The sequence below is a fragment of the Colossoma macropomum genome, unplaced genomic scaffold (genome assembly GCF_904425465.1).
Source record: "Colossoma macropomum unplaced genomic scaffold, Colossoma_macropomum, whole genome shotgun sequence".
NCBI classification, from domain to species: Eukaryota; Metazoa; Chordata; class Actinopteri; order Characiformes; family Serrasalmidae; genus Colossoma; species Colossoma macropomum.
In genome coordinates, this window is record NW_023494809.1 from 12,858,073 (window position 1) to 12,883,700 (window position 25,628).

Here is a 25,628-nt window from a genome sequence, read left to right on the forward strand (position 1 = left end):
TCAATGTCTATGCTATAGTTGGAACAGATCTTCATAATGGCAATTCTGGGTCCTATAAAAAGATACTACCTCTATTAATTTTTTCACAGCACTGCAAACAGTCGAGTGTGCCATTGTTGCCAACTAAAAGAGACATCTTGAAACGGCAGGGTTAATTTAATAGGGCAGGCCTATAGTGCTGTTTAAACATAGGATATAAGCCAAAGGCACACACTGGCACTGAATATTTAAGAGAAACACAGCCCAGCTTAGAAACAATGCATGAAGCTTATAAGCGTTAACTGGCTCAGAAAAACACTATGAGTAAATACAAATAACATGAATACAGCAAACACGCATAGTGATTTTATGTCTACCAACGTGTTCATTGTTTGTATAACAATTCCTAAGCCTCTCCTTGATGAAGCTAAGTACTATTTGTAGATGTCATCCAATATCTAGTTTGACAAATCAGTCCTTTCTTAAATTAAATCAGGTGTGGAATTACAACCCCATTTCCAAAAAAGTTGGGACACTGTGCAGAATATAAATGAAAATAGAATGCAGTGATATGCTAATCATGTAAAGCATATTTTTAAAGGAATATACTACAAAGACAACATATCAAATGTTGAAACTGAGACATTTTATTGTTTTTTTTTTAAATATAAGCCCATTTTGAATTTGATGCCAACAACACAATCCCAAAAAGTTGGGACGGGGGCATGTTTACCACTGTCTTTCATCACCTCTTCTTTTAACATCACTCGTAAGGATTTCAGCTGCTCAAAAGTTCAGGATCCAAATGTTATCAGTGGATGACATGTCTGGACTGCAGGCAGGCCAGTTTAGCACCTGGACTCTTTTAATATGAAGCAATGCTGTTGTAATACATGCAGAATGTGGTTTGACATTGCCTTGCTGAAATAAATAAGGCCTTTCCTGAAAAAGACATTATCTGAATGGCAGCATATGTTGCCAAAACATGAATATATCATTCAGCATTAATGATGCCTTCACAGATGTGCACATCACCCATGCCATAGGCACTAATGCACCCCTGTACCATCATGAATACTGGCTTTTGAACTGTGCACTGATAACAAGCTGTGTGGTCTTTAGCCCAGAGGACACAAGTGTTTATGATTTCCAAAAAAAAAAATCAAATGTTGATTTGTCGGACCACAGAACACTTTTCCACTTTCGCTCAGTCCATTTTAAATGAGCCCAGGCCCAGAGAAGGTGGCAGCATTTCTGGTTCCTGTTTATGTACAGTTTCTTCTTTGCGTTTTAGAGTATCAACTTGCATTTGTGGATGCAGCGACAAACTGTTTTCACAGACAGTGGTTTTCAGAAGTGTTTCTGAGCCCATGCATTGATTTCCACTACAGAATCATGTCTGTTCTTAATGCAGTGCCGCTTGAGGGCCCAAAGATCACGGCCAGCAAATACTGGTTTTTGGCCTTGTCCCTGACATACAGAGATGTCTCCAGATTCTCTGAATCTTTTAATGTTATTATGTACCGCAGATGATGAAAAGCAAAAGTTATTAGCTATTTTATGTTGAGAAACATTATTCTTGAATTGTTGCATTATTTGATCGTGCAGTCTTTCACAGAGTGATGAGCACCTCCTCATCTCTACTTATGACAGACTCAGCCTCTCTGGGATGCTTTTCTATACCCACATCATGTTACTGACTTGTGGCCAATCAACTGCCAGGTGTTTTTTTTTTAGCATTACACAACTTTATCAGCCTTTTGTTGCCCCAGTCCCAACTCTTTAGGAATGTGTTGTTGGCATCAAATTCTAAACGGGCATGTATTTTTCAAAAACCATAAAAATTTCTCAGTTTTGACCTGTGATACATTGTCTTTGTACTATTTTAATTAAATTTAGGGTTTAAATGATTTGCACATAATTGCATTTTGTTTGTATTTACATTTTCGACAGTATCTCAACTTTTTTAGAAAATGATTTGAGTTGTAAACAAATCCATGCAACAGCCAGGTGGAACTTTTAGAATGGGTTTGCCAGGTGAGACCCAGAGTTTTCATTAGGGTGGCACACTGCCAAGAAAAAAACTAAATTAAAGTCTTACTGCATTAAAATGACATAGGAAGTGATGCATTGTTTTTTCTCTGTAAAAACTTAAATCTCTCCATTATTTTCACGAGTAATATATTGCATCAAGTATTTAATATATTGCATCAAGTACAAAACTGTGATTATGTAACATATTTTAGTCACGCCTAGGGAAATTATGTATTTGCATCAAGTAAATTAAATGCATTCTCACTTTTATTCAGTTCACAATGTTAACATTCATAAAAAAATATTCATATAGACTGGTCATAGAAGTTATGAAAAGACTGCCCCGATACAGTTTATCCATGGGTCTAATGATTAGAAAGCTAGCCAGACAGCCCTGTATGAGGAAAACTATGCACGTGTTTAAGAGTAAAAAGTAATTAATTAGTAGGTTTAAACTAATCTTACCATCACACAGCCTACTTTATATTGTAGCATACAGAGCAGCACTGTGGAATGGTCCCAGTGCACCTCCACAAATGTACCTAATAGATACACTATTAAAGGCAGCGTCGTCAGACACTTATGACTTATTTGTAACTATTCCAATGGTAGCGAAAATGAAGCATAATTGGTGCTTTATTGATGATGGCCGACGGATGGTTAAAATCCGCTACCAAGCCTGTGTTCTTCAACCTGAAAACTAGAAATTTTTGATACTCTTTACTGCATTAATGTTTATTTGCATTTATTCTAATGATGTGTGATGCTTTGACAAGCAAAACACTTACTGCAAACATAAATGGTTGCAAACAATTTGCAATACACACAACTTATAGTACACATAATACAGAGATATTACATATTATAAAAACCTCCCACCTTTATGTTTCTCCATTACCTTCTCAAGTCATCGTGTAGCAGTGCAGAGGTGCCATTTAGGCTTAAGTCTCAGCGACTGCCATGTGGCATCTGTGTCCTTGAGAAAGCATGTAGAAGCCTCCTCAATGAGAAACCAAGTGATCTACATGTTCCATGTTAAAGTTAAGGTTCACTGTTTCAGTCCAAAGCTTTGTACACAGGCCTTTAGGCTACATTGAAAGGACTTGGACAAACATAAAGGAGTGGAAGTGCACACACACATCACCTAAATAACAGGCTGTCCACATTTTGGTCCGGAGGTTTGCTGCCGGAGTTAGAGCTGTCTGTGTGTGTTCGCAGAGTTCAGAGCTGATTTAAAATCGCAATTCTAATCAGACGTTCAAACATGAGTGTACAGAGTCTAAACACACAAAGGTATGGTTAGTACGCATAGTGGGCTACAGTATGTGAAACTGGTAGAACCAACACTGAATTAGCATCAATAAGGACATTTAGGTCAGCGCACACCTGTAACGGCCTTCGAGTAAAAAGCAGGACTCGATCAGTCATCGCTGAAAACGTCAGCGACTAGTACGATGCGTTCATTTAAAAAGTCCGTGTCTTTTTCAGCAAGACCATCATGCTGGTAGCTTTGGAGACCAAACGAGGCTGTTGCCAGATGTGGAACAAAGCAAAAGCGCAAATGAATGCACGCCTAAGAAAGAATCTACTCAGATAATGCATTACGCTTGTTGGAATTAGCTCATTAATGCTAAAGGGTCGCATGCGAAGCTGACCGACTGAGACTTTGCACCGAAAACAGAGGCACGCAGTAAACATCTCACCTCTTTGGTGTTGACGATGCCTCTGACGTATTTTCCCAACACAGATCCAACGCATAAAACGCTCGACACCACGGCAAATCCTAAAACTCTGTCCATTTTCTGACCTACGCTCGCTGCGAGCTGCTCCCCTTTCCTCTGTGTGAGTGTGCAGGTAACCTTAGGGACGGGGCGATAGATCTGGCTCGCGCGGAGACAGCGTGCGCGCTCCCGTCAGCAGCCCTGCTGATGCATGTGTGACCAGAGCGCGCTTTCGCACGGGTTGGGGGGAGAAAAGGGGGACGCCGCTGCAAGGCTGCAAGAAATGCACTGAAAATCGGGCTGCGATTGCACCTGCTAAACGTGGCTTGATTGGAATTTGAATTCAAGCTGCTGTAAGTCACCATCTGCAGCCTAATTCGAAGAGAGATCAGTCTCAGCTCACACTACCATAGTGTATACTAATTTTCTGTAGGCCTTGGCTTTTTTTATGTCTAACCCACCACAGCATTGTTGCTAACAAAAGCTCACCATCTGACCATATAATCAATCAATCAAAGGTCCAGTGATGTTAATGACCCTAGGCACTTACGTTTGTAGTTAGAAGACAGCAAAGGTTTACTGCTGGCCAGCCTTTCAGATAGTTTGATGGCATGTAAATGGTGTCTAAACATACTGACATCCTAGTTGGATCGTCCAAAAGAACAATCCACACAAATTCTATACAAAATGGTTCACTGACCATAAAACTTAGCTTTTGCAGTGGTCATCCCTCGTCCTCTGACCAAAAGCCTACTGAAAACCTGTAATGCCCAAGAAACCATGGAATGAATGGAGTACATAATGATCGTGACAAAAGATAGGTGCAAATCTTTGGGCTGAATTTTTATGGGATGGACCACTCTTTACAGACTCTCACTTATCTGGAATGGATAATATCCGTTTGTGAATCTGTTGTTCTTCTAATGAACTCACTTAAAACTGAATTTGTACTCAGTTTATGGCATAATAAGGCCTGAGGTGCACTAACATTTAGTTTAGGTTTATTATTCGAAACAATACTGCAAAAACCAACCAATGACATACAGCACTACCGCCAGACAGCACTAACTAATAGTGGCACATAAAAGGATACATTCTCTGCAAAGAACTGTCAAACATAATTACCGTTTACACGCAAGTGTTTTCATGCTAATGTGATTTGTTTTGAAATGCAAAACATCCCCTCCTTTATTAATTTTACTAACAACTGTTGGTTGTCACAACAATACAAAAATAAAATAGACAGGGCAGGACAGGAAAGGACAGAGGCACATAAAATGAGGTTAAAATGATTAACTTTATTCCAATAGCAATAAACACAGGGAAAATATAATGATCAAATGAACGGAAACAGCGAGTACTTTGGATATATCAGTAATAGATTTGAACTGCATTTTGAACCTGGCTACTAGAGTTCTTTTTTTGCTGTTGTCGCAATTAGGAAAGGATGTATTATGTTCAAGTTGGTAGCTGCCATAGATGACAGTGAATCATTTGGGTTTTATACGTACTTCCAAAGGAAGAAAGTAAATACAAATAATCTCTCTGCATGGCTAGAACTGAGTCAAGGTCAGTACTCATATTTAAAAACATATTATGAGAACAGGATTTGTACTAAATAGAACAGACTCTGAATTTTTTACAAATAGATTGCTAATACAAACATCAGTTTTATTAAGCAGTTTTAGTTCAGGTTAGCTCAGAGAGCACTGAACTAGGGTTTGCGACCATGTTTTGAACATCATGAATTTGCCATCATGGTTTTTGACCTTTCTCCATACATACAGTACTGTGCAAAAGACAGAGACCACCCTTTATTTGCCCAATTTCCTGTCAAGATGGCCATTAGATAAAAGTTATTCATTTTTAAGAATCAGGAAAAAAGCCAAAAACACTTAAAAGAAAATTAGACAGAGGTAGAATATCTCAGAATATAACTTGTACTTGATGCCTGTTTTGACTGGAAATTAAATAAATGAAGGGTGGTCTCTTACTTTTGCACATTACTGCACATTAAAAGCTTTGAGGTATTGCTATTTCTACTACTTTTCACAGCAAAACTCAAAAAAAGCACCAATTTAAAAAATAAAAATAATACTTCAATCATTCCTGGATAAAACTTGCATGATTTAAATCATTATATAATCTTTAAAAGTAAAATACTGTCTAAACACAAAATCATTTTATGCATACACACACAGTTTACATAGATTTGCACTTATGGTGTTTTTAACAGAGGAAAAAAACATCTAAAATTCTTAAATACAAGTTTCAGTTCATTAAAGAGCTTGTGAGGAGATACACCAATGCATTCCTAGCCATAAAGTGCTTGTCTTCTGACATGGAATAATAAGCAAGGAACATCCTAATGATTGTGACTGAGCGACTGTGCAAAGTTTGATTGGCAGTATTAAACGCACAAATGCACACATAGTACGAAGAAACAAAAGATGGGTTACTGTGCAAGACTTATGATCTATTCATTTCAAGAACATCTAAGACCACAATTCATCCATAATGACTTGCCCCATTCCAGACAAAGGACTTTATGAGAATACTAGTTTAGTGAATTTGTACAAATTCACTTTGGGGTAGTCATCTGATTGAAAGACCACCTCAGGAACTGGTTGATTTGCACATGAAAAAGGAGCATTAATAGAGTTGATGAGGAATGTAGTGAGAAATGCTGTCTAAACACACTTTTTACAGGGGAAAAAATACAAGGGCATGGTCTGTCTTTGAGGATGGGGGGACAGAAAGAAGAGAGAAAATAGCTTTTATGTACAACATGCTGGTCTTATATGGAGTGGTATTACCAAGTCTCTGTCTTGAGGTCACTACAAAAAATTCCTTACTGGGTTTTGCCCTCTGGGAGACTGAACTCTCTAAGTATATTGCTTTAAAGGAATTTAGCAGCTGTCCACACAAATTGCCTACACAGCTAGTTGTACATGTTGGCATGAGGTAGCAATGTCTTGCCTAATAGTACACAGAATTTCCAGTAGTGGAAACGCTTGTAAAGCCAAGCTTTAAACCTTTGAGTAAGCATTTTGGAAAATAGCACAAATATGATTTCATCAGCAACATAGTCTTGCTTCCAGTTCTGCAAGGCTTCACTGTGCAACTGAACAGAGTGACACTGTTTTTGAAACACCGATAGAAAAGTGATGACCTGATTCTAGGCACTCCTACTGACATACAGAGGAAGAGTGCTGGGACTTGTGCTAGTTGAAACAGCTCACTGGTTCAAGGTTGTTGAGGGATTTGGCTTAAAATATCTCCTGCATGAGATGGGTGCTAGAAATGGGTCAGTGTGCAGGGGGTCTTAAGAGATGCCTAGGAAAACATGGCGCAAGACAGGGCAGCAAAAAAAAACAAAAAACAAAAAAAAACAAGAAGAATGAGAAAGAGAAAGTGCTATATGCTCAAATTGGCAGTGCATGGTCTACAGTGTGGGTAGACTAGGCACAGTGGCTAACACTAAACCAAACATAGTTTCGCACCTTTGCTATAAGATCTGATGAGCATTATGTAATTCAGTGGACGTTCTGCAGGTGAAGCAGCATTTGCAAGACTTTCTCTAATGAACAATTACGAAAACACAACTAAGCAACGAATAAACCCCTTAAATCTTTAAAATCACCACCGTGGATGGCTGCCTCGGTTGTACGCTTGTGAGACGTACTGAAAACCAGAATAATATTCTTTGTGCTTAAACTACGCACTTGGCTAATAAATCAACTGATGGATTAACTGATTGATCTATTTATTAAATCCATTTTGTGAATTCTTATGCATAAAGCAATTGTAAATGTTTACCTTTCTCAATATCATCAAGATTTTCAGCAGAACTACCACCCTCAAAAACGCTGATAAAAGAAACAACAGAGAGCTAGGACTTATAAATCACAGTTTGATATTTGATTTGGCTGACTTATTAAAAATAAATTATGAAATTAGCAGGAAGGTTGGAAATGACCTTCAAGCAATGCATTGACAGAATTAGAGTAAAGCAAATTCAGACCTATAGAAGGCAGGAAGCATCTCTTTCTGTGCTGGTGACTGTAGTTGCTTCATAAGCTCAGTATTTCAGCCAAGCGAAGCAGTAACAAAAAGGCAAAGTGGCGTTATTTTTTTTATATAAAAGCATGAGTGTATGTGCATGTGCGCTTGTGTTAAAACTTTCTGTAGTCATTTTGAGCACAAAAATAATGCAGCAGTGGGGAAAGTGGAGCTCATTGTATACCTAAAATATCTCCTTCCTTCTCTCCTTCCATCCACTTAGTGGTGCCTCACTAAAGTATAAACAGAATGAACTGCTTTCATGAGACATTACTGCATTTGACTCCTCATTAATTATCTGTATTGTTGCATAGTGATTCCAGTTTTTCATTCTCCTTATCAAAACAGACCTATCTTTCTCTTGGTTTCTCTATTCATTTAATTTTCTTACACTAAAAAGCTCTTCAAACTATGGCCCCTCCCCCATCTTTGCTAGTGGTCCGCTGAAAGAGCTTGGATGAGGCTCCCTTGGCAGCCGAAGCCCCATGATTGGTCCTTTCAAGCTTGCGATGTTTACGCATCTCTGGAGGCGGGTCTTTCATGGTGAAGACCTCTTTGATGCGTTCCATGCAGACATTGGAGGCCTCACGGGTCTCCTTGGAGAGCTGGGACAGGCTAAGGAACCCGTGTGGGAGGTCATCCACCACACACAGTGTCACAGGCTGCTCAACGTACCGCAGTCGTTTGGCAAACATAACAGAGTCGTCTAGCATGGGATCCAGAGCACAGGCCTAAGGAAAGGCGCAGAGGAAAGAAGGCATTAATTAATGAGGCTGGTAGGAATTTTATGCTGAATTCAGCAAGTAAAGCATTTTTCACATATCCAATGCATATTAGACCTTTTCCTTGAATGCTAGCCTCAACATTTTCTCATTAAAGTTCCACATACTCTGAGTGAAGGTAGCTGGTTTCAGTAGATCAGAGAAAGTCAAGGTAAATCTATATTGCAGATAACTGAGTCAACTGAGGTCACTCAAGTTTGCATTCATATCTTAACAGAATTTCATCGACTTAAAAGTGAACTGTCATCCTTGTTTAGCATTCTAATGAGGATAGCAAAATACAAAGCAAATACTAACAAACTCACGGTATATTCAGCACGGCATGGTGAATCTAATGTTGGTATATAATTTCATCATAGTTTCGTAGTATTGGGATGACCCCAATACCCAGTTCTGAATGAGAATGGGTTACAAAAGAGTAAAAACTGGAGGAATATCCATAAGAGCTCATGAACGGATATCCAGAGAATGAAAAAACAATACCAAAAAAGAAAAGATGGATTTTGGCTAAAATTAATGTAGAGCTGTGGTTTACATTTTTAGGTGACAGTGATGGTGTTGCACAAAAAATATGCATCACACAGAGGTAGCTTTATTATTCAAAAATAGCCAAAGAAAGAGGGCAGGTCTTCTTGTCAGGTGAACAACATCTGGATGAGTAGCATTAGCTTAGATCAGAGGTAAACGAGGTAAAACTACACCTAACTGGTACAACAATGGATGCTAATGGAGACTCCCTGGTCACTCAGAACAGGAAAAAAAAAAAAAACAGCCCAAAACTGCACACAATTTAACTCTGGCCATCTAAACTTGTAACACACTCTCAACCAACAGCTGGTGAGGGAAGCGATTTGGCTCACTGTAATGAAAACGCAGCATAATCGTAAACAAATCATGACTACTCCAGATTTTAAAAATATATTTATAAATCACAAAGTAATAATATAGCTTCACCCTAAAACAAGTACTCATAGCTCTTTATACCATACTATGTAAAACTATATATATTTTAACTATTTCCAGCAGTGAAACAATCCTGAAATCTAAAGGGACTCGTGCAGCCCTTCTCAGCCCCCTTAAAATACTCTGATGAAAGACAATTTTGTGACATGTAACAATAAAGCTATGCTGGTTCTGTCCTTAATGACTTCTTTTTTTCAGAGAACCAATAATAGTACTGATAAAGAACTGAATCAATAAGAAACATCTGTAAGACTAGTTTTAATAAAATTCTAACAATACCCATCCTTGATCATGGTAGTCTAAAGCACTCTAAAAGCTATACATTAGAGGCTTTTTTGTCACAACCACATTTAGACTCCTGAGCATGGAAAGCAAACTTGTGTATAAATGAATAACAGCCAAAACCAAATAGTTTTATAGTGTTAACATACATGACGACATTTAGGCTTGAACACTTTCTAAATGTGTTTGAATGTTGATTTTTTCATTAAGTCACCTTGGTGTCTTCTGAAAGTGGGCCATTTGGCTCATGTCTCCAGTCTCTCAAACTTAAAATAGAATCCCATCAGTGCTGATTCGGTGCCCCAGCCTTAGGCAATTGATGAACACATGGGATGTCTTCAAAATCCCACCCAATGACATTTTTCTATGCACATCATTTTAAAATAGCTCAAATAGCTGTTTGGGAAACCACCCAATCTGGCAATAATTGACAGTCTCTTACCACTATGTGTATAGGAGGAAGTCCTATTAGCATGTTGTCTGGAGCCAGAAGCGGAGACATGTAAGGGTTTCTGAAGATGGGGGAAGAGTCCACCTTCATCTCAGCAAGCTGCTCAGAGCGCAGAGGCTCAAAGCCCTCAGGAAACTCTCTTGGGTTTTCAGAGTCTTCCTCTCCTTCTGGGGGAGGTACAGCTACGGCGGAGATCGAACTTGACACAGAGGGATCTACTTCGTTGGATAGGAAGAAGCTGACATCCTCTGGCTGGAAAAAAAAACGAAAAGAGAATTGTTTAATAAAAATTAATTAGCATTCTGATGGTTAAGTGTTTTTTTAAATAACATTTTAAATAAATATTTTTTAAACAAAAGCCAAATTTATTATCAATCAATGATTTCTTTCTTTGAGTTTAATTGAGTTATATAAATAAAGGAAATCAGCAAATAGCAAAGCAATATTTCTAACCCATGCATTTAAGCAACATGGAGAACAAATGAACATCTATACGATCAAGAAACATTCCTTAATTTAGCCACTTGAACTCTCTCTCTCCCTGCTGGACTCAACCCTCAAGTCTTTGAATCTGTGCTAAGAAAAACACTGCTTGGACTTTGAAGCAACTGGCATCCCGTCAGCAAAGACAAAAAAAAAGTAAATAATGACAAAGTATTCTTTATTATGATAACCCCCAAAAAGAATTGTTCAGATGTCACACAGTGGAAAAATATTCAAGCATACTGACAGTAACTCTCCATGCAGAAGTAAGTATGGCTCCATGTGTACCTTGCTCTCAGGGAGTGATGTGGTATTGAGGATGGGATTATGGTGGTCAGTGAGGGTGGTGGTGTGGGTGCTAGCAGGGTTGGCTTTATTGTGGCTGCTGCTGGTGGATGTGCCCTCGGTGTGGGTGGTCAGGTTCTGACAAGTTTGACTTTTCAGGGACTCTCTCACCCCTGAGAAGTCAGACGATGCCACTGGAACCGAAGGGTCGGAGTGTGGAGAAGTCAGAGTGCCGTCAGAGACACTCTTCCTCACTGTATCTGGGGAAAAAAAGGTGGAGAACAGAAAAAGAAGAAGAGAGGATGAGTTTATTAGTATTATCATAAAATCATAAAATTAAAATATCATATTGTGATTATAATGCAGCATACCGCAATGGCTATACACAATATGCAGCATACTGGTGAACCTTTGATGTGCCATTATTTAAAGGAATAGTTTGGCGAAAAATGAAATTAACATAATTTATCAGTAACCTAGGTCAGGGGTGCACAACTCTGGTCCTGGAGGTCCAGTGTCCAGCAGTTTGGTAGTGTCTCTACTTAAACACACCCATTAAACCTGACAATTAACAACTCAGTTGATTCAGGTGTGTTTGAGCAGAAAAATCACCAAACTGTGCTGGAGTTGTGCACTCTTACCCTAGATGCAATCGATTAGCTAAGACTTGTTCGGTAGCCAAAGTTTGCTTCTTTAGTTTACAATAGGAAATGGAAGGCTAACAAAGATTGGTGATCGTTTAAGTCCAATCTCATCTTTGTAAATACATGCCCAAAAATGTCTCTCAACCTACCCAAACACAACCAGATCTTTATTTCTTTCTCGCAGACATATCAATGTAGTTTCAAAGATGTCATATATAAAAACAAAAATATATAAACTTCTCTGCAGAGATGAATGGTGTGGCAGCCATTTTGAGTAACTGGAACCACTTTTACCTCAACACACTATGTGGTATCATTCCAGAAAAAAAAATTGACAAAAAAAATTGACATACAGGGCTGCAGAAGGAGGGGCCAGCATTATACCTACTAAAATTACTACAAAAATATAAACAAAAAATGATTTGGGAATTTACAGTTTGTTAGTATGTTCTGTGTTTGTTAGTGTTTACAAGTGAGGCCATACAATGCAGAAATGCAATGGTGTGGGCCCAAAACCCTACTGGCCCAGTGGACTCTGATTACAATGCACTGAGAGAGAACATGTCCAAATTTCAGGTCAACAAGTCTCAGAAGAGGATTATTCAATACCTGCGACTAATCAGGGAGTGTCTCTGCTGTGGGGAATTGGAGCTATTGATGCCAGCACTTAAGCAAACTGGCACTGAAGATTTTCACCTCTTATAAATACTGCTGCTCTGGGGTTTTAGGAGTTTTCCATATTCCTAAGAAAAACTGAAGGAAGCACCTGATCACTGCTAGACCAAATAACATGTTATGAAGCCTTAGCTATGCTAACAAAAAAATATATCTGTGTAGATGTTTTGACGTACAACACGCCCCTTGCAGTGCAGTTTGAAGTGGAACAGTACTGCAAAGCATTTGCAACTGACGATGCAGTTCTAATTTTAGCTTAAATGTTTAAATGAAGTCTAACCATTGTACTAAACTGGATTTTAAGCTTGTTTACGTAGCTTTTAAATTGTGAAGCAAATAAATTAAGATTTTGGCATGTAATTACTGAGATGAGATTGATGACAGTCTAAGATCAGTGTTTGTTAGCAATATTAGCCTAGCATCTCCTGTTGTAAACTACAGAAGCACCCAACAGCTATCAAACATGTCTTGGCTGATCAAAGGCATCTGGGGTAAAGCGATAAATCATGTCAATTAGATTTCTCACCAAATTATTCTTTTAAGACTGACCTGCATTATTTTGTACAAAATTATCTACATTTGTCGGATCACATTAATACCTTTGGTTATCAAAATTGCCATCGAAATGAATCTAAAATGCTCCCCACTACAATGAAAATTTATGAGGGCTCATTTGCACGTTGTTTCCTTTTTTGATATCAGTATCACAAAGGGCAATATGACGATAACAATTAAAACAATGTATTATTTGGCTCTAGCTATTGTTCTAATACATGTAATGTAAAAGTCACAAAGACTGAAGGTGGGTACTGTAAGAAGACTATTCAAAGGGACCAAGACTAATCCATTTAGGAAATTACACAGAATATCAATGTGGTATTGATAAAGTTTGTTCATCCTCACATGATGCACCTATGAAGCTGGCTTTGCAATGCAAAATCTACTGCGCATTATTTGGTGTGCCAACACACCTCAGATTCATCTGCAAGGCCAGTGGTGAGATTAAACAGGCTAATCCACTCTATGAAAGCCATCTGTGGATTTGATATTTTGTAAAGCTCAGTGAGGACTGTAGAGGGCCTCCAAGGCACACTGTTGTCTTCTACACATGACCAAAGTTCACAATGATTAGCTTTTGCTAAGCCTGCTTATTCAGTGGTGATCAAGGTGCCTTGCAGAGACTGTGCCACAGTAAATGCTCCTAAACCCATGTCTTCAAGACCATGGTGAAAAAAAAATGATTTCATAAGGTTCCATTCATTTTGGATTACAACAAAGTTTGCATCAGTGTTTTTACACTGTAATTGTAATTACTTTATTAGTAATATTTAATAGTTCATGCAAGCCTGTCTTTTGTTGTTCTTGTTATTTTGTTGCCATTGTTGTTGTAATGACAATATTATTAAGATGACAGTCCATTATATCGATCTTTTCTAGGGATCAATAAAGTAGGAGGATTATCATCACCATAAACGTATTGCACAGTAAGTAAGAAATGAGAATAATAATAATAATAGAATATTATCCACAATCTTTACAAGTAAGGCGCATTTTCAGAAGGTAATAAGGTGGTTTAAACTGCAGTGTTCAATTGTTTTAAGAGAAAGCTTAAAATGTGTCATATCTGCATGAACTAAATGCACTCCTGTAATAGTTTTCACCTGTGACTCATGATCGATTATTTATCGACTCAGACTAGATCGGGGGGCAAAAAAAACAAAACAAAAAAAATAAATAAATTAACAACCATGATTTGGAATATCCCTAATTAAATTGGTAGATGATGTCAAACCACCATGTTCAAAACTGAGCCACCTTGTATATTAAACTAATCCAGAATATTCCCCCAACAAAAATATTCAGCCAAAAGCAGTCTTGTGTTATTTAAACTGACCGAAGATGAAGGACTTGAGGACAGCAGAACTGATAAAGTCAAACACACTGGAAAAGACAGTGTGACAGTGACTGTATGTATTATCATGCAGTGGAAATGTTATTTTTGATGTGCTGATGCCTTAAAAAGGTATTAAAAATCACAAGGAGTTGCAGTGCAAAACCAGGGCGGGAGTGGGACTGGTTGCTTGATGCACACAAACCGACCTCAACTTGTAACTGTATTTTAACAAAAGTATTTTTACTTTATGCTGATGTTGTGTATCCTCACATGACTCATGTATGAAGTTGGCTGTGCAATGTAAAAACTCTTGCGCACTACAGAATGCTATCTCCTGTGCCAACAAACCTCAGATTCATCTGGAGGGCCGGCACTGAGTTTAAATAGCCTAATCCACTCTAAGAAAGCCATTTATTGACATACAGGGCTGCAGAAGAAGGGGCCAGCATTATACCTACTAAAATTACTACAAAAATATAAACAAAAAATTGATTTGGGAATTTACAGTTTGTTAGTATGTTCTGTGTTTGTTAGTGTTTACAAGTGAGGCCATACAATGCAGAAATGCAATGGCGTGGGCCCAAAACCCTACTGGCTCAGCAGACTCATGCAATGCACTGAGAGAGAACATGTCCACAATTCAGGTCAACAAGTCTCAAAAGACGATCATTCACTGAATCACTGAACAGCTGCTGAGTCATTTGGTGATCGTGCTCGGAGAAAAGGGATTATGTGGGGCCACTGGAAAATAGCCTTGGAGACACACATGGCGTTCCAAATTTTATCTTTTTGAAGTGGAATCTCACCATTTTTTTTTTCTAAATTTGAGCATAATTAAAAGGTTAAGACATAAACAAAGTCATGCAGAGTGGTCTGATGTCAGAACTGTTCACAGTGGTACAGTGGTAGTGACAGGAAAAGACATAAAGAGTTTAATGCCTCCAAAAGCTCCTTCACAGAAAGTTATTAGGTGAAATGGTGATAAATATGCTGCAGCATGACTGAGACATTGTATTATGATATTTCAGACTACAATGTATTTTTGAAATTCATATATGGTAGAGAGGTACGTGCCGGGCATTGTGAGGCAAAATAGTGCCCAATCAACACTGCATACAAATAGAAAGAAACAAACAAGTACATTCACTGACGGTTTAGGATAGTAAATAAAACGGCTGCATGTGTGTTGTAGACATCACAACTCCTGGTAGAAATTACATTAGTGCAGGCACTCAGGCCCTGTCAGTTGGACTAGACTTGATTCCAAATTAAGAGTATCTTATGGAAGTATCTTGTGGAATTCATGATAGAAAGGACAAAGTTTAGTAACTTTAAACTGATTAATCTATCATTGCTAACATGACACAAACCTAGCAAGTCATCTTAGATATAGTTCTAATTTCTGGCTTGCAAGAACAGATCAGTTTCTGTGTGGAATGTCAGTCTTTGCTGATATAATGTGGTGGTCCTGTTTGTTTCTGATAAGAAAGCTTTAACTGAAGACGTGGTTGCCTTTTTGAATATGTCCCCAGATGCTGACAGCGGCTTGCCACTCTAAAGACTGGCGCTTATAGTCTGAACACAACACAATGTCAGCTTCTTCAGAAAATACATACAATGAAACTGTCTGTTGGAGTTCACTCAGACTTGAGCTCTAGTTGCACACCATCCAAGCTGGGTCCACAGAAGAATCTGCCCCTGCTATTTTCAGTGATATGTGAAAGGTCACAAAACTGCATAGATAGCCAGTATGTTTTTAATTTGACCATGGACCAAAATACTTTAATGATTAGTCCATCATCACTTCTCACTTGAACTCCTGTTACTATCCATATTTAGGCTGACGACTGCAGATCCCCGCATGAACTTTATCTGCCCTGTTAGCTATGAAAACATGAATCAACATGTTTTCAGTTCTATCACTTATTATTGTGAACTCAAATACTAGTCCACCAGACCTAACAGCTCTAACCGTCTTTTTCTGCTATTATATATATTTCTAACGTTAGTTATCGGTAGTCTCATGAATCTGCCCTCTGTTTGATTCTGATGCTTTAGTGTTTAGGTTCATTACTTAATCATAAGTCTAATAATTCTCATTTGTTTATTGTTTTTTTGGGAATGAGTTCCCCTTTTGAGAATTAGTTTTCCTAAATGTTTCTCCTCATGCCCTCAGGGAGTTTTCCAGCCACTGCTGCCCCTCAGTTTGTTCCTTAAGGGCTTGGACCCAGATTTCTGTAAAGCTGCTTTGTGACAATGTGCACTGTAAAAAGTGCCATACAAATATATCTGAACCGAATCTGAAGAGAACAGGTTCAAGGTTCAGCAGCAAATGCCACAGAAGCATTTTTGACAGTAAACAGGTCACGAAATACTTTTGCATATAAAACACATGCATTTATATATATTCTGCATTGGAATTTTCCTTTACTGCAAGCTAAAATGCACACATTTAATGTGCTATATTTCACTGGGAATCAAACCATATACCTGCATTTGCTCTGTTGGGGTCCAGAAGAGAGTGGATCCAGTTGGAGGCTCCTTGTCTAAAGTCTCTTAAGAGCAGGGCAGTGTCTCTTTTTACCATGCTCAGAGTGCTGACCTTCTCTACCTGCTTCTCCACCTGCAAGTCCATACCTATGCCAGCAACAATGGAGGGAAGAGTGTGAATCAGAAGAAAAGGGGATGAAAAACATATGAAGAAAGTCATACAGCCTGACCATAAGGGGTGCAACATATACTAAGATCAGATTCTATTCACAATAAATTCATGAAATAATTTATTCTAGATCAGGAATAATCTAAACTATAATTGTGTTGTTGCACAACTTAATGAAGACACAAGGGCTGGGAGGCAGGAAGAGTGTTGGAGGAGTGAGCTGATTGGTGTTGATTGCAATGTCACGATGCACTGTTAGACCCATGCTGACCGCTAAATATCTGTTGATTATTTCATGCAGTGTTAAATACAGACACAATGTATAATAATAATAAAACAAATGATCAATAATTACTTCCCAATTATGTTCATTTTAATTATGTTATTTGAAGACACAATACATAATGATTATGTTTTTTAAAGTTAAGGCACAACTAATGGACAATTTCGTGCGGAAAGTTCTGGCGTCACCCAGCCCGTAATTATATGGAAAAATATATATTTCTGTCTCTGACCTGCATAAGCACTGAGGCAGCGGGACAGCACGCTAAGAGGCAAAAGAGGATCCATAAGGCTGAGCAGACGAGATGGAGAGGCATAGGCGGTGAGCAAGGTGGCAGGATAGGCGGCCATAATACCATCCGGCAAGCGCACTCCATGGGCCACAGCCCTCATTGACACGGTCACACATAGGTTACCTCCTGCACTATCACCAGCCAAGCACACACGCTCACCAGTCCAACCTGAAAATGTGAGAAAGATGGAGAAAGAAGAAAAAGAGCAGATGGACAAAGAAACATGGATTACATTTCTTAAAACATCTTTCAATTACATTAACTATTTGAACCAAAATTTCATGAAAACTCTTTTCTTATTCTATTCTACTCTACTCTTATTGTGAAGTGAAACAAATATTGATTTACACAGAATGGAATTAAGGAAGAGTTGTGACTGTGTGGAACATCTGACGCTATTAAATTAAGAAGCAAAAATACTGGGACCATGGAAATTAGTTATTTTTGTTATATAGGCATATACAATAAGTTACCAGACCCTGGTTAAATTACATGCTTTATAAATGTTCTAAGTGAAAATAAGTACTCTGTACTTTTTAAATACACAATTACTGTTTATTTGCTGAATTTGATATATTTGAAGAAAATATAACAAAAATATGGCCTGTGCTAAGGAAATAAATATAAATAGAAATTTAAGTTTGTTCCTTTTATAGCAAATCACAGTGGCTTATCTTTGTGACTACAGACTAGTTGCACTGTCTACAATTGCAGTGAAGGGCTTTGAAAGACTCATTTTGGCCCATATTTTGCATATCTTAGAGTCGATGTGTTTATAATTACAGGAACATGGAACACTTGAGCAGGCAAAATAACCTGTTATTTATTTGTCCCAAAACATATGCTCAGATTTCACACAATGACAAATGACAAAAACAATATGGTTCATCTTGTATGGAAAACATCACCCAGAAACAAAATGCTGACAATCTATGCTTTAGTCACAGGCTATTTTTTTTTTTATATAGAATACAGATTTTATAACCCATTTCATCTCAATGTCTTAGTATTTTTACTTCTTTACTTTGCTTACAGATCATTTATAATTTTCCATCTGTGTTTTGAATGTTTGCTTGGTGATTCTAATAAAATATTATAATTATTTCTGTTTTAAACAGAATTAGATATTGGTAGGATGATTCTCTGTGTATTTATTGTTATGTGTTTCCATTCACATATACTACGACAGGGGTCGGCACATGCGGCTCTTTAACAGTCCTGTTGCAGCTCCACAGCAGAATTAAATTTTTAGGTTTAGACGGACATTGATAATTTGGTGATGAATTGACTTATTTGCATTTAGAAGCACTCCCGCTGCTTTCCTGATATGTTTAATCTGGAACGAGAAACTGTCAAACACTAAAAACACTGTGAAGCTGAAATCAGATTCTCATTCGCCGGCTTTTTGTTCAAATTCTCCCATTCCACCTTAAATGGTGTAGCAGTTACATTTTGGTTGCTCAGGCACCTTTTAAGGTGGAACAGATAAATTGGAGCATAAAGCTGGCGAATGAGGAGCTGACTTCAGCTTCGTAAAAAGTCATACATTAAGAGACTTTTTACAAGTAACTATTCTACTTTTGTTTCCTATCGGAGATGTGAGAAAACCCTGACTTTGTATTAAACCTTAAAGCAGAGCAAAGTAATCTGCGTTTTATTATATTTTTAGCCTATACTAGTATATGAGCACATACTGAGACATATTTACAGCCAAGATGGTAAAATGAATATAAAAAGTTCAGAGGACAAAATGGCTCTTCTTAATATTTGGGATGCTGACCCCTGTATTAGTAATTTTCATGATTGTTATAACACTCCAAAACATGTAGTAAATCCTGTAGTAAATTTTGTTAACAGAGCTCAGCTTTACTTACCCAGAAGGTTGTGGTTCTTAATGGCCCAGCAGTAGGCATAGAAACATTCCTCCAGAGCCCTTGGGAACGGGGCCTCTGGGGCAAGAGAGTAATCTACAGACAGGACTGGAGCATTCAGGTCCTGAGACCAGCTCTTCAGATAGGGCTAGGAGGGGTGGGAAACCACAGTCAGCATGGGAAGACTAATTAATTACTTGCTTTATTTCACACTAAAAGAATCATATTGCGTTTTAAGGTTTCTCAATCGCATGTAAATTTACTCTTCACAGCTCACAGTTGTGGCAGCCTTGCTGCATGGGAATTATAAAGAAACTACCAGGAGATATTTTTTCCTTTTATCGTAGAAAACAATCTGCTTCTTTTATTGTAACATTTCATTGTATTTTATTGTAGTATAATCTCTTCTGAATTAATTTCAAATTTTGAAATTATTTGATTACCTGCTACTTTTGCTTTTAAGTGTCTTATTAAGTCTTATCATCATCATCATCATCATCATCATCATCAGCAGCAGCAGCCTGTAAGTACTTTACTATGCACAATCTGTGTAGAAGGCCCTATATAAATCAATGCTATTTCTAGATTACCCTTTTGGTCTAAGCTTTAGCTTTCTTTACATAATAAAACAAATAAACCTGCTTGAAAATATAGGCCACATGCTCCACAGATTTCTCCGAGAGCACACTAAGGCCTGTATCTGCGTGGTGGAGTGATTAAATCAAGCTCATCCATTATCCTCTGCCTGGATCAATGAGTCATTGAGAAAAGCAACATCAGTTCATGCCCTGAGACAGTAATTACTTCTTCTGTCTACTGCGTGGTATAGAATGATACTCAGCCAGAGCAGTGCAGAGTAGTTATATATATAGATAGATAGATAGGACAGCCGGTATAATTTGGATGGTGGATCATTCTCAGCATTTCATTAGTTAGTGTGTACTGCGCTGGTATGAGTGGATCAGACACAGCAGCGCTGTTGAAGTGTTTAAACACTGTGTCCACTCACTGTCCACTATATTAAAACGCACTTACATTGTTGGTCTACCTTGTAGATGTAAAGTGAGACACAAAAGCTCATCTGTTTCTGCACAGTTTGTTAGGTACCCTCTAGCTCTTCATCAGTGGTCACAGGACGCTGCCCACAGGAAACTGTTGGCTGGATCTTTTTGGTTGGTGGACAGTCCAGCAGTGACACTGAGGTGTTTATAAACTCCAGCAGCACTGCTGTGTCTGATCCACTCGTACCAGCACAACATATACTAACATGCCACCACCACGTCAGTGTCACTGTAGTGCTGAGAATGATCCACCACCCAAATAATACCTGCTCTGTGGTGGTCCTGTGAGGGTCCCATTATAGAACAGGGTGAAAGGGAGCTAACAAAATATGCAGGAAAACAGGTGGTCTAAGTGCACCTATATGATATGTGGAGCTGATAAAGAATTATTGCAGAAAAAAGGCACAGACAGAGACAGACAGACAGACAGACTGAAAGATTGTACCTCATGTGATTTGGAAGTCTGTGCTACAAAGCCTCCTCCATGGTAGTGTACCACGAGCCAAGGCGATGGGGGGCTCCTCTTAGGCTTCAGACCCAGAGAGAGAGAGATAGGACCACCCTCAGAACGAGCCATTGCCAACAATTTCTCACTGTCCTGGTGAGAAAATAACAAGTACAACAATAACAACAACTGTATCAAAGTACAGCATCCATCGAAAAAACTCATCCAGTTTTTTGTCTCCCAATCCGATTAAAGCAGCTTAAAATGTTGAGTAAAAGCCAATACTGATTTGTTTCGATACACATTTTAGGTTATGCTACTCTGCTATTTAACACCTCTGTAAAAATCACATTCTTTTCTACTATGTGCATAATGCCACAATCTGAAATGTTAAGTTTTGTTTTTGGACTGTGTCTTTCAAAACGACAATTTTATAGTATGTTTAACATTTATTATGATTCAGTTTGATATCATATCACTGCAACACGCATGTTCTCCTTTCTCTCTCATGCATCCTTTCTCTTGGTTTTCAATGCAGTGTTTTAAGTCGCATAAAAGCAATAGTTTTGTTTTTAACCAGTTATGAGAGTGAAACACATTGCTGAAACAGGTGTGAAGTACATTACCTGTCCTTCCCTCAGTTCGTTAGAGATGAGTCTCATCTGGACTGGGCCAGGGCCAATATGGGCAACTGGAGGGGAGATTGTGACTGTGTGTGTTGGATCAGCTGCCAGCGGGAGGTCAAAGGACACAGGTGGCACAGAGAGGGCACGATTCACCTTCACTTGAGCAGATGTCATACTGGCCAAACCCTGAAAGAGAGAGTTGACTGAGTGCCCATCACTGGGACAAGAGAGCGCAGTTTTTTTTTTTGCATGGTGTGCTGAACCAAAAAGCCACCAAGAAAATCAATACATAATTTAAGTAGAGACATGTAGATATTAAGATTTAAAATCCAAGTTTATTTTGAGGACATGTTGACACAATTTTATATGCAAAACGTGGTAAATGTTTATACTGACTGCAAGAACTTCAGTTTCAGTAACGTTCCAGAATGTCTTCCAGAAATGAACGTCCAAGTTCTGAGTGATGCGCTCATACTCCTGACCCCTCAGCTCCGGATCAATGGCAAACTTTCCAGAGGTGAAAAAAGAACTAGCAGCAACACCTGAGAGTTGACAAAGTGAAATGACAGGAGAAACAGCATGAATTACTATTCTAATATGATATAACAGAATTCTATAAGCATATCCATAAAACATAGTGATGGAAAGACAAGTTATTATAACACAGGGTGATTCAAAAAGATTCATCCAATTTCAAAATGATTTATTTCACTTGCAAATCATTACAGAACAATGCAGTAAACTGTAAATGGTTTAAGTGAGCAAAAAGTTTATTATGTAATTTTACAAGTGCTCAATATGACCTCCTCCAGCTGTACAGACAACATCAATGTGATAGTCAAATTCATCCCATGCTCTATTGAGCATGTCGAGTGTCGCTGTACCCACGGCTTTTTCAATGTGATTTCAGAGATCATCCAGTGTTGTGGAACCAACAACGAACGCTCTGAGCTGTTGGAGGTTCACTGCTGACAAAAATCACGCTGCACAGTTACAACTGGTTCACTTTAATTGAAGTGGAGAACGCAAAATGCTTTCTGCTCAGGGGTCGCCATCTCCTTGCAGACTGAAGGGAGCCATCTTCAGGTGACAGAAACTCTATGACCCCCTCTTTCAATTGGTATGTGATTGGTTCCTAGGCGCCTCACGGTTGTAAAAATATGGCGCTTTGAAAACGGATGAATCTTTTTCAATCACCCTGAATATTCTGATCCACTGCGAGTTTGACAGGATAGAGGCTTTGGCATGTCCATGCAGACCTTAAAACCAGGAGCCAAACTGAGATCAGACAGAAAATTCCATTTCAGTTGTTTGGTTTCTGTGTAGCTATAAGGTTCATCCCCCAAAAAATATATAAATACATAAATAATAAAATCACCCAAAAATCTCCACCCAGCTTACCCCCATCTCTGCTTGCCGCAGAGTCAGTGACTTCACCTGAGAATTAACTTCTTTTGAGAGCAAAACAAGGTGTTGTGTCAAGAGGAGAAACTTGTTTTGTGAAAAAAACAGATATTTAACGCGAAACAAATGCTTTGCACATTGCTGTTCACCTTCCAGTGCAGATAGTCAATATCAGTGATTGCTGATCTTGAGCACCAGTATTCTGACATAGACTGACCCTGCAGTTCAGTGCGAATTTCACATTTGTTTTCACTTATACCATCCGCAAAGCTTCCACTAATTAGATCCGAGGCATGCTGAGAACCTCTCGAAACAGTACTGAAATCTGAAATGCTCAGTGCTTGTCATCTGAATCTAATTTGGGAATCCAATGAGGATTCTGAAACAATGCGTCCAAAAACAGGAATGTTTGCATTCCTGGAAAAGCACTGTTTCATGATACTGTGGTGCATAATACACTGAAACAAATAAGACATCAGCTGTGTCCACTTATTTTAGTCTAATTCTGAAGGTGATCAGGTAGAGGGACCAGTGGTGCTTTATGGTTGATAACTTGATACTTGGGGCAAGATCACCTGTGAATATCGCAAATGCCTGGACAATAATCTCAGGTTTTTATCCAGTCTAGCGTTTTATCTGATCCTACACAACTGGGTTACAGTGAGTCATGTAGTACCCAGCTGCAGAACTTTAAAAACGAAAATGCTGACCAGCATCTTTCCATGAAGACTGCTTAGCAAAGCTTCCAGTAAATTCAATACTCTTGTCCTGGCATTGTCCAGCGACACTATTTATGACTTTTTGAGGGTAGCTGTCCTCTGCCTTATGAACTATGGCTTAAAAGCGAATTTTAAAGCCAGAATTTAAAGCAACAGTCTCTGAGGTATTGTTTGTACCATGCATAAATTATTGCCTTCTCAGATGGATGACCTCTAATGGAAGGCTACAGGCAGCTACTACAACAGCTGCAAGCAAGTACTTGGCCTCTCCAGTTAATACAAAACAGAGCCAGAGAGTCCGGTTGCAAGCCAGTAAAGCTTCTAACCATGGTAAATCATGTGTGTCTGGATTGCTCTCATAGTGTATTTTGGAAGACAAAGGCAAAAGTAAATGAAGTTTGCAAGTTAACAAAAGGTCTGTCTTGTACTGTGCACAACTTTGTGTTTCAACAACTATTTAGTAAATTGCAAACTGGAATGGGAGTATACTCCATATTTGTTAACTGATGTACCTGCTGAGCTTTTGTTTGTAGTTAGAATCAACTATGTTAGTCAGAATATAAGCCAAGAGGTGAGAACATAAATTATGTTAGTAAAATGTGTTTTTTGAGCTCCTCTCATCTAGTACTGTGCAAAACTCAGAGACCACCCTTCCTTTATTACAGCCTTTAAATAAAAGTCATATCACATTTTTCAGTATTTAGCTTGTCCAACCTTGGCTTTATTACTTCCATTCTGTTTGTGCAACTTACTGTCCACAACTACACTTCCTTTCTTTTATTCACAATTCATTGTGGTTTTTAAAAATGCCATGTTATTAAAACACTGAATTATTTTGCTGTTACAATGAAGTATAAAAATCTTACTTAATTCTACTATCTAAATTTTATTATCATTCAGGAGACTGCACATACAAGGTATTGGAGATCTCTCTCTCAGTCCGGCAACTTGGAATGCCTAACTTGTTTGAATTCCTTGCTTGTCAGCCTGTAACCGTCTGTCTGAGGGGAAGGTAGCAGGTCTCCAAAGACATGATGTGATCCACCTGACTGTCATCCTGAATGGTGATCGTCAAACCTTTTATAGCCTGACAGATTTTAAAGGTGTTCTGATAGACAAGGTTGGTAGTACAGGTGGATGCTTTAAATGTGTTACATGTAGAACCTTACACTTCTTTGTGTTTCTTTAATTTTGGGTTCAATTTTGTGGTTATTGACCCAATTTGGGTTTATTTTGTAGTCAATGACCCACAAGTCCAGTTACTGTTTGCTGGAGAGTACAATATGTCCTAGAGGTCCATCTCTGGGCCAGACTCCATCATCCATATGTTTACAGTGATTTGCTTTACTCAAAAGGCCATCATTAATTAGCACTGGAACAATAGTGGGGCCCAGTAGAACTCCTTGCGCAACTCCACAGCTTGGATATTGCCACTCAGAAAAATGGTTATGGTAACACACTTTCTGGCAATGATCAGTCACAAAGCTGCAGATCCACTGGACCCGACCTAGTCTTACTCCAAGATCTAGAAGACAACAAACTGCTGTTGTGTGGTTGACAGAATTGAAGGCCTTGGCAATATTAGTTGTATTCAAGGTACACACTGCATTAAGCCTCAGAAACTTTGTACATAAAATCCATTAAACTAACAAGACAATGTGTTGTGGAATGGTTCACTCTGCTGGCAAACTGCATGTCACTGAGATCTGGCATGATATCACTTAAAATGCAGTTTGCATAAGCAAGCGGGGTGTAATTATTTTGGCCTCAGCTCATCAGTGCTCAGAGGTGTACATTTAGGTATAGGTACCACAACAGCCGTCTTCCAGCGTATTGGAACTTTCCCATCTTTAAAAGATCTATTAATGATGTCACAGTGTGGGAAGCTAATTTCACAAGCAAACCCTTTTATTTTAGATGGAATCATGTCTGGTCATTGCGATTTGTAGAAATGAATAATAGAATTTATTACACACCTCCCACACTGGAATGTAGGATAACAGGAGGGCTGGC

At 38.5% G+C, this 25,628-nt stretch overlaps 2 protein-coding genes across 5 annotated transcripts in view; both read right to left on the minus strand.

Moving 5' to 3' along the window:
* Positions 1-3,918, minus strand: part of tmem145 (transmembrane protein 145) — a 46,446-nt gene extending 42,528 nt beyond the window's left edge. Inside the window, exon 1 of the mRNA XM_036558892.1 lies at positions 3,717-3,918. Within this exon, the coding sequence (XP_036414785.1) occupies positions 3,717-3,812 (96 nt within the window). The 5' untranslated portion in view covers positions 3,813-3,918. The remainder of the gene's footprint in view (positions 1-3,716) is intronic.
* A 1,094-nt stretch (positions 3,919-5,012) lies between these two features.
* lipeb (lipase, hormone-sensitive b) overlaps positions 5,013-25,628 on the minus strand; it is a 41,219-nt gene continuing 20,603 nt past the window's right edge. For 3 of the 4 annotated variants that reach the window (XM_036558270.1, XM_036558272.1, XM_036558273.1), the window contains 9 exons: positions 21,889-22,034; positions 21,493-21,678; positions 20,867-21,019; positions 19,364-19,508; positions 17,430-17,657; positions 16,746-16,892; positions 11,046-11,302; positions 10,266-10,526; positions 5,013-8,527 (listed from right to left, as the gene is read on the minus strand). In XM_036558270.1, coding sequence (XP_036414163.1) covers positions 8,201-8,527; positions 10,266-10,526; positions 11,046-11,302; positions 16,746-16,892; positions 17,430-17,657; positions 19,364-19,508; positions 20,867-21,019; positions 21,493-21,678; positions 21,889-22,034 — 1,850 coding nt within the window. In that variant the 3' untranslated portion in view covers positions 5,013-8,200. The remainder of the gene's footprint in view (positions 8,528-10,265; positions 10,527-11,045; positions 11,303-16,745; positions 16,893-17,429; positions 17,658-19,363; positions 19,509-20,866; positions 21,020-21,492; positions 21,679-21,888; positions 22,035-25,628) is intronic. The other variant, XM_036558271.1, reaches the window with a different exon arrangement.